Source organism: Cynoglossus semilaevis, chromosome 2, assembly GCF_000523025.1.
Source record: "Cynoglossus semilaevis isolate Cse_v1.0 chromosome 2, Cse_v1.0, whole genome shotgun sequence".
Classification (NCBI taxonomy): Eukaryota; Metazoa; Chordata; class Actinopteri; order Pleuronectiformes; family Cynoglossidae; genus Cynoglossus; species Cynoglossus semilaevis.
Window position 1 is genome coordinate 2,265,865 of NC_024308.1, and position 8,823 is coordinate 2,274,687.

The 8,823-nt window shown below is 39.7% G+C and overlaps 1 protein-coding gene and 6 non-coding genes across 9 annotated transcripts; all 7 read right to left on the reverse strand.

Moving 5' to 3' along the window:
* Nucleotides 1-394: 394 nt before the first annotated feature.
* On the reverse strand, nt 395-5,281 carry tmem44 (transmembrane protein 44). 3 transcript variants are annotated; one of them, XM_008330758.2, is made up of 11 exons: nt 4,971-5,281; nt 4,754-4,877; nt 4,574-4,658; nt 4,070-4,221; nt 3,794-3,883; nt 3,539-3,706; nt 3,218-3,376; nt 3,083-3,142; nt 2,823-2,966; nt 760-866; nt 395-677 (listed from the first exon to the last, which is right to left on the reverse strand). In XM_008330758.2, exons 1-10 carry the CDS (start codon nt 5,156-5,158, stop codon nt 771-773), a joined length of 1,266 nt encoding a protein of 421 aa, XP_008328980.1. In that variant the 5' UTR covers nt 5,159-5,281; the 3' UTR covers nt 395-677; nt 760-770. The 3 variants fall into 3 exon arrangements, with proteins under 3 accessions (XP_008328980.1, XP_024910041.1, XP_008328971.1); XM_025054273.1 differs by having other exon boundaries at nt 760-881; XM_008330749.3 differs by lacking the exon at nt 760-866 and having other exon boundaries at nt 491-677.
* A 225-nt stretch (nt 5,282-5,506) lies between these two features.
* Nucleotides 5,507-5,577, reverse strand: trnag-gcc (transfer RNA glycine (anticodon GCC)). The gene has a single exon. It is a non-coding gene; the product is annotated as a tRNA-Gly (tRNA).
* A 255-nt stretch (nt 5,578-5,832) lies between these two features.
* trnag-gcc (transfer RNA glycine (anticodon GCC)) lies at nt 5,833-5,903 on the reverse strand. The gene has a single exon. It is a non-coding gene; the product is annotated as a tRNA-Gly (tRNA).
* An 85-nt stretch (nt 5,904-5,988) lies between these two features.
* trnag-gcc (transfer RNA glycine (anticodon GCC)) lies at nt 5,989-6,059 on the reverse strand. Its single transcript has one exon. It is a non-coding gene; the product is annotated as a tRNA-Gly (tRNA).
* A 93-nt stretch (nt 6,060-6,152) lies between these two features.
* trnag-gcc (transfer RNA glycine (anticodon GCC)) lies at nt 6,153-6,223 on the reverse strand. Its single transcript has one exon. It is a non-coding gene; the product is annotated as a tRNA-Gly (tRNA).
* An 85-nt stretch (nt 6,224-6,308) lies between these two features.
* On the reverse strand, nt 6,309-6,379 carry trnag-gcc (transfer RNA glycine (anticodon GCC)). Its single transcript has one exon. It is a non-coding gene; the product is annotated as a tRNA-Gly (tRNA).
* A 147-nt stretch (nt 6,380-6,526) lies between these two features.
* trnag-gcc (transfer RNA glycine (anticodon GCC)) lies at nt 6,527-6,597 on the reverse strand. The gene has a single exon. It is a non-coding gene; the product is annotated as a tRNA-Gly (tRNA).
* Between the last annotated feature and the right edge of the window lie 2,226 nt (nt 6,598-8,823).

Consider the following 8,823-nt stretch of genomic DNA (forward strand, 5'->3'; position numbering starts at 1 on the left):
TTGTTTAATTATCAGGCCGTAGGAAGTCTCTCTAGTCCAAAAGCCTTGTTATTTGCTCCAGCGTCATCCTGTGAAGTCCCAGAGCAGTTACACGGACAGAGGTCATGCAGGTGATTGAGAGGACGGATGAGATCTGGTCGGCTGGTCTGGTGCTTATCTTCAGTGTCGGCCCTTTTCCCAGTCCAGCCCTGATAAAGTAGCTTGACTACAAAAATACAGGATACACCCCAGTGACCTTGGAGGACCACAGGAGACCAATATTTATTATTAAGGGTCTTCTCCGCGATATATTATTGTGAAGGTTTTCAAATGTGAAAGTGCAAAGATATATTAGCTCTTCTTTCAAAAAGTTGAAATATTTAAAAATTGCAAAACAAATAACAGTAACTTGGTGATTTACATGAACCTTTACTTACAGGGAAAAGGACAGAGGCTGATTTCACCCAAAATTGATTCAAACATGTTTAAATCAACTATAAAAACAGACAAATTAAAGGTTAATCTTTTCAGATTTTATTGCCTTTTACATTAGTGACCAATACGTGTTTCTGGTACTTTTCATACAGGCACATGTGTCACATGTCTCCAGGATTAGACGCTGCCTGATGTGGAACAAATTCCCCCCGTGTTGTTGTGCTTAGTTCTCTCCATTTACCGTTGGCTTCTTCGAAATCCCACTAGAAAAAAAAAACACTTGAAATCAACTTAACTTTAAAGTCATTCTACCCATTTATCCTCATACACTTAACCATTTCTTACGTAGTTTATCCTTATCTTTGTGTTACAGTATGTTTGTTGTAACAGACACACTCAGATTCCTTCTTTGTGCTGATGAAGTTCTCTCCGCACCAGTGTTCCTGCTGTACCTGAACCACAATGTCCTTTACATTAACGTAGCAACTAATCCAGTCCTCATTGCATTTGAAATGTTTAGCAGCGATCACACAGTTAAATTCCAGGCCTGGAGCCATTATACAACAGAGTATAAACATTTCCTAAAATAGCAGAGTGTACTGCGGCACTGCCGTCGCACAGACAAGGCAACACATTTCACTACTTCCTAGGCAGCGAGGGCCAACCCAGTCTTGCTCTGTAATCAGAGGTCCTTTGCTGTAGAACAATTGGGCCATAAGGCAATCTGAAACAATTCTTCCACTCATTGTAACCATCTGTCACCCCAATGCCCCCCATCCCACATCTTACCACAGCAGAAAAAAATAAAAAAAGCAGAAAGTAATTAAAGCTGTTCAGTAACTTCTTTGTTTGGCATCTTCGTAATAAAAAGTAATAATTGAGGAATTTTGAAAAAAATTCACTTTTACTTCATGTTGTTGAATAATGAAACAAGTCTAAGAGTTTCCAGGAAGGGTGTGATCTACGGCTGTTTTCATTGTTATGATGTTGTTATGTTTCAGTTCTGATGAGAGTAGTTTACTTGTTTTGTTGGTGTTAAAGTTAATGACCGGGACAAAAAGGCAGAAAGTGTGGTATATTTGGTTTTATATAAATTGAATAAAGGACAATAAACTGGTATCAGGATTAGACAGCTCTGGTTAAGCCTTGGCTCTGATGACAAAGTCAGGTCAATATGTGGCTCTAAGTTTCAATCAAGTTTACTGAATCTGAATCTTCTTTTCTTGTCCTTTGTTTTACAGTGCCGTTCCATGTTAGCAAAGTCTTATGAAGAACAAGTTTACATATGTATTTTTACAGTGAGAAGTTTATATTAATTCACCCTGAAGGCTAACATTCCTCACTGTAAATCCTCACATTACTGGCTGCTCTGCAGGTACTGAAAGTTCACTCATTTCCCAGACCTACAGGCTTTGCGCAGGGCATTCACAACCTCTGCTTTTTCCTGTTGGCTCAACAACACAGAACTCTGTTTGTTCGTGCTCACACCATTTTCTTTTGTTTCATGGTAAACGACACCCTCCTTTGCTGGATTTTTTTTTTTTTTGGTACAGCAGAAAGTTTTTCAGGCTGCGAGTGTTGGGGCCTAAGAAGGAAAAATGCTGTTATTGTACTCCTCTGCAGAGCTCCCATTGTCACAGAAGAGGAAAAAAAGAAAGCATGGGAGTCGTTAATCTCTGGCCATGTTTGACCAAGAAGCCAATATTTAACTTCTGCTTCAACCATCGGCACAAAGAAAGTTAAAATGTAATCAATGCTGCTCACAAACAGCATCTCTCTCTGTTTTAAACACTCTTACATAAAAAAACAGTGTCTTTAAGTGACAACCTACACCATAAGCTCCAAACACGAGAAATAACTGTGCTGCAAATAAGAATGGCATAAAACTGGATTCAATATCTGTCTCTCTACAAACTGGGGCAAAGACAAACACCAGCTGGGGAAATATATATTCAAATATTATATAGACTATTTATCCAAAAGGCCAAAAACATATACTGTTACTTTGTTTGATTTGTAATAAAATAATAGCACGTATAAGTGTTGACAATATCGCTACGGTTTTCAATATTGGCCGCAGACATGATGAGTTCAGCTTCTCAAGCTAGGCTTCAACCTGCTGAGTAATAGCATGTATAAGTGTTGACAATATCACTACGGTTTTCGATATTGGCCGCAGACATGATGAGCCTTACATACACCTAGTGGTATAAAATGAGAACTACTAAAACGCACTTCATAGCAGTGTCTGAAAAATGTGTGTCATCGATCCAGATCGTGTAATAGAAGCGCCATGAAATTCGACGATCATATACAACAACATTTTAGATTATATTACTTGGAAAATAAATATCGTTGTATTCTTCTAGTTTAAAAACAAACAGTTGTACATGATCAGTATGTCCCACCTCTAGATCTGTACTGACTGAGGAAGAGTCGCTGGAGAGATCTGAATAGTAGGAGTTGTTAACTGTCATCACTGATGTTGTCCCATCACGGGGCTTGTCCTCCGCCTCCTCCTGGGACAAGGACACCTCGTGTAGACAGCATACCTATGAATAACACCAGTTTTTCTCCGTTATTTAAATACTGCCAAAATCACACTCAAATAAAGATCATATAGAAACATTTCAACAAAAACAAGAGCAAAGTCAAATCCTTTCCTTACAGGGTGTAGAGTGACGTCTATGTATTGGCCCATTTCAGTCATTTTAGCCAACTTTTTTTCCTATGCAGAACCAAAAAAAAAAAAAGTTAACATAGTGCTTGTTAAAACAGGAGATCAAAAATAATAAAGACGTGCCTTTGTTTCAGCTCTAGACTTTCCTTTTCCTTTCGTGATGTTCATGAAATAATTATCCACGGCAGGAACGTCACAGCTGCCTAAAAGTCTCCGTGTGTCCGAGGAAAATCTCACAGGTTCCTGCCTGGTTTCTCTCCTGCAGAAGTGGAAGACTACAATCTGATGGGTTTTTGGATAAAAAGTCAACGTGTCATTCCAGAGTGAAACCTGAAGCTACGAATGTGAAGCAATCTATTGTATGTTCCTTGGTGGTAAATGGAGAATTTCTTTTTAGATTTTTTCCAAAGCCGTTTCAAAATAAGAGGACCAGGAAAAGGATACAAGAACATCCAGGATGCTAGAACATATTGCCGACAACAGCCATGGCATGACTCTCAGAAGAAATCCACTCTGTGGAGTGTCATAGAGGAGGATTGCAGCAGAATAGAGGGAACCAGCCAGTGAGCAAAGCAGCCTGGAGATGCAGTCGGCCTTGGTCAACTTCTCCCCCTGAAACGTGGTCAATAAATACGATAACTACTGCTACGACAAGGATTGAACAAAAATGGACTAAAACACAGATTTCTGAATTGTTACTTCAGTTCTGCAGAGGGCAGGGAACCTGGCGGTGCAGACGATGACAAACGAGATCAGGCCAAGAACGTAACCCAGCACTTCAGTTTGGTCCTAGGAATGTGAGATAATAAAGTAATGTTAGAATACTGTATGGAATAAAACCAACAACTAGGAGAGTAGAGTGTCTTATTTGACTAAAGTGAGAATAAAACACCTTCATATTTTATCCTTTTATTTGTCATTTATTATAATACTGACTTCGACAACAGTTTCATCACAGTGTTCGTGCGTTCTTACTTGTAGAGCAGCATAGAGCAGTCGCCGTCCACTGTGAAGGGTGTCTGATGGTTTGACCAAAGATTTCAAAAACCCACCTGCGACCACCATCAGTACACACACTGCAAGGAGGTGCTGTCTCCTGCGCCTCCTCATCATTCTCACCCTCAGTGCTGTCGTAGAACAGAAGCAGACGAGGAGACGCACGAGACAGTGAGGGATTATTATTCATTCACTATCAGCACAGCTGTGTGCATTTGTTTGCCTATCTGTACGAGTTCCCTGATAAACCAACTGACTTTGACAACAGTCCTGGGAGCTGTGATGTATAATATATTTTTTAATTTAATATTTAATATTATAATATATATAGTAAGGTTTAATAGAAAATAAGATATTAAAATATTAAATTATACATATATACATATATACATATACACATATCCATATACATATACATACATATATACACATATATATAGTGAGGTTTAATAGAAAATAAAATCAACAAAGCTCTTAACTTACTTTTCTTTGAGTTCCGGCAAACTGAAAAGTAGCAGGACAAGACATTGACAGCATCCAAAACACCCGCAATAACGCCCATCAAAACCTACAGGGGGCGCAAAATAAATATTACAAAAATGTAATACCTGGAACAGTTAAACGTGCACAGTGCAAATGGAAAGTAAAGAGAGTTAACCTTACTTGCATATAAAGTTGTTTCGACAAAATGGCACCAACGGTGCTGCACAGGTCACCGAGGAAGCAGTAGGAGAACACGCAGCTTTCTCCTGGAGTTCCTCCACTCCGGCATCTCCACTGCATTAGGCTTAAAGAACGCAAAAATGCATCGAGGAGTTAGGTTTACAGAAAAGGATCAAACTCGGATGCTGCAGTTAAAAAAACAACAACAACTTCTTACACTAAACATGACAGCAGAAGAGCGGCCACCGATGAGAGGCACAGACCGAGGAGGACGCAGCGTTTGTCTGCATCAGAGGAGAAACAGGTGTTGAACGAATCCACACAGTCAGTAAATGTGCGAGAGAAGAAAGAGACAAAGGACGAAAGTCCGGGATGGTCGTCAGCTCTCTGTGTAAGTTCCTCCATGTGTATCAAAGAAAAAGCTCACATCGCGATGTACTTTAATGAATAATCGTTATCGCATCGACTGAACAGGTGACTGGAATCAAACGCAAGAGAGTCGACCACCTTAAAGGGAGGAGCTACCGAGACACAACTCTCCCCACGTGGAGAATTGTCTTCTTATAGTCGGTCATGAATTCACTTTCTACGTCGTAATGCTTTTCATGAGTCACAGGAGTCGTAAGGCGAGGACGGCTCCATCCTTGGTGTCGACCCCACTAAGACACACAGCTGTGGTGCAGTGTTTTACATTGTTATGTTCGCTTAATCTTTGTTTTGATAGATTAAAAATAAATAACTTAAAAAGGTTGTTGCATTGGCCGGGAATCGACCCCGGGCCTCCCGCGTGGCAGGCGCGAATTCTACCACTGAACCACCAATGCTTGATAGTAATTTTTCCACCAACCATTTGTTGTTGATTTAATGTTTGTCTTTGTTTTGATAGATTAAAAATAAATACCTTAAAAAGGTTGTTGCTTGGGCCGGGAATCGAACCAGGGCCTACCGCGGGGCAGGAGTGAAGTCTACCACTGAACCACCAATGCTTGATAGTAATTTTTCCACCAACCATTCGTTGTTGATTTAATGTTTGTCTTTGTTTTGATAGATTAAATAAACAAATAAACAAAAAGTAACTTTGCATTGGCCGGGAATCGAACCCGGGCCTCCCGCGTGGCAGGCGAGAATTCTACCACTGAACCACCAATGCTTGATAGTTGGTGTTCCACCAACCATTCGTTGTTGATTTAATGTTTGTCTTTGTTTTGATAGATTTAATAAACAAAAAGTAACTATGCATTGGCCGGGAATCGAACCCGGGCCTCCCGCGTGGCAGGCGAGAATTCTACCACTGAACCACCAATGCTTGATAGTTGGTGTTCCACCAACCATTCGTTGTTGATTTAATGTTTGTCTTTGTTTTGATAGATTAAATAAACAAATAAACAAAAAGTAACTTTGCATTGGCCGGGAATCGAACCCGGGCCTCCCGCGTGGCAGGCGAGAATTCTACCACTGAACCACCAATGCTTGATAGTTGGTGTTCCACCAACCATTCGTTGTTGATTTAATGTTTGTCTTTGTTTTGATAGATTTAATAAACAAAAAGTAACTATGCATTGGCCGGGAATCGAACCCGGGCCTCCCGCGTGGCAGGCGAGAATTCTACCACTGAACCACCAATGCTTGATGAACTGTCTTCTAACAAGCATCAGGTCGTTGGAAGCATATTTAAAAAAACAGAAAAGGAAAATCACTAACGCTTGTTGATCAACCTTCAAATAAGCATTAGTTGTTGGTTTTAAACCTAAAAAAATAAATAAAAAAGAATGTTGCATTGGCCGGGAATCGAACCCGGGCCTCCCGCGTGGCAGGCGAGAATTCTACCACTGAACCACCAATGCTTGTTGCCGAGTCTTCCGTCACATGGTATTGGATCTTGCATTTTTACTATTAACGATGAACTTCACTGTTTTTCTTCTCAGTTTTGGTTGCCTTGAACCCTTAACTATAATATGTGAAAAGGTAATGGTCTTAACATTAGAGTTTCGATTACGAATAATAATAATAATTTCTTATTAAACATTTATATTCATATATAACGCATCTACTACACACGTAAATAGTCGTTAAATTTAGCTCATTTAAACGTGCGTCAATAACACCTTGTTAGATAACCACTCTATTTCAAATATTTAATCAAACTTACGTTTGATAGGCTTTGGTTCCCTCGTGTGGCCAGGCCCGGTACTGCAGCCATCTTTGTTCACGTGTCATACAAAACCCAGCACTCAGAACTGAGAATTCCTTTTCATGTTTCTGGCCTAGATTTATCCACAGTAGATTTCACCAACTGTCACGTTGTACTAATTACTTTTGTACAACAAATCAAGTTAATGTCTGCTCTGGATGGTCTAACTAATAACATATTTTTATTATTTTATGTTAACGTGATAATCAGGATATATTTTAATGCATCACGCGCTTCAATATTCAGGGTTACAAGACGCACAGCGTGAGACAAAACCAATCAGTTTTACACTCTGATAGATTAGAATCCCAGCTTGATAACGACAACGATGATTCTGATTTTTTTATACAGTTTGATCATTATTACAGCATTTATTGATCCAGTCGTCTGAGTGAAAACCAATTTGCAACAACCGTTTGTTGAAGAAAGTTCATTTTTGGTCGTTAAAGAGCAGGATATCTGCTTAGATTTTGCAGTAAAAACAAAAGAGACCATTTGCAGTATTCTGACTAGTACAATATAAATACAAGTAAAATGTAATGGTATGTTTTTTAATTTACCAGAACCTGATGAATGTTTTGATCCGGGGTTATCTCTGAGGGTCCATTTTATTTTAAACGCGCCTCAGGCGAGCACACACGCCTACACAATCAAGGCGTCAACCAAATATTTTTTAATTAGCAGCAGCCTCCCTTCGACTGTATTAGGGGGCTGGTGTTAGCAGCCTGCAGAACTGAGCTAGATGTATTATTGCTTGGAACTCTTTGAAATGTCAATAGCAATTTTGGTTTTTGTAACAAGTGAAAACATAACAACTATAATCTCTTTCCTCAGAGAATCTGGATATATGGGTTTTGTGACAAATTTATAAGAGCAGATTTGGAAACAGACCAGCAGAGTGGCGCAGCGGAAGCGTGCTGGGCCCATAACCCAGAGGTCGATGGATCGAAACCATCCTCTGCTAACTTTAATGTTGCAACAGAATACTGTTGTCACAGTTTAGATAAATGATGTTCAAGTTATTATTACATCAGTCACAAATGGCCCACCCCAATCTTTGACAGACAGAACTGGATTCACTGATTGACCACATTCTCGTTCCTAATTGTGTAAGATAAGACAGAACTGGATTCACTGATTGACCATATTCTCGTTCCTAATTGTGTAAGTTTTGTCTGTTTATTGTGTTTATTTCATTGGTTGAAATAAATAAGAACCAGCTATAAATGCTGCGATACTTTCACGAATGATCTTTTAATTCTGTTTCTTGGGTGAAATTTCATTTTATGGGTCACTCGAATTGATTGCAAATATTTCTCATATTAAGTATAAAGCCCCTCGTCGAGAGAGTGGATAGCCGGCGGACTAAACTAGCACAAAAGACGCACCTGTTATCATCCCTCTTGATTTCAGATTTAGCGAGCTGCTGGCAGTCACTCCTTTTACTCAATGACAAGCAGATGGGCTGGCAACGCACTCCTCAGTGTCGTTCCCATGATGCCAAAACTGATCTGCTTTTTACTCTGCAATATTGAAATTCACTCTTTTTTTCCCCCCTTGTGCCAATAGTGATTTGCAGTCATTAAGAGGAGAATAGAGCACGGCGTAATGAAGTTAGTTCTCTCTTTAATAAGCAGCCGTGGGCAAACCTGAGCTCTCGGTGCTTTCATCTGCGGCACGCTAATAGAGACATAACTTTCGAGGTGTCAGGGTTTAATGCAAAATACTTGTCTAATTTCCAATCATCAAAGTCATAAAATGTCCCTTTAGTAGATAGTCTCTCATTAAAGAGAGGTAGTGGTTGGTGAAGTGCACCCACCACTCAGGTAAGTCATTTCAGCCTCTTTGCTGTCACATATACAGTACAACGCAGTTCTTA

Bases quoted from the DNA above. Each gene is read 5' to 3' on its own strand.
- tmem44 (XM_025054273.1), bottom strand. From the start codon at position 5,158: ATGGAGGAACTTACACAGAGAGCTGACGACCATCCCGGACTTTCGTCC. The intron at 4,878-4,970 runs GTAAGAAGTTGT...GCGTTCTTTAAG, and splicing joins CTTCTGCTGTCATGTTTAGT to CCTAATGCAGTGGAGATGCC. The intron at 2,967-3,082 runs GTAAGGAAAGGA...TGTTATTCATAG, and splicing joins TAGACGTCACTCTACACCCT to GTATGCTGTCTACACGAGGT.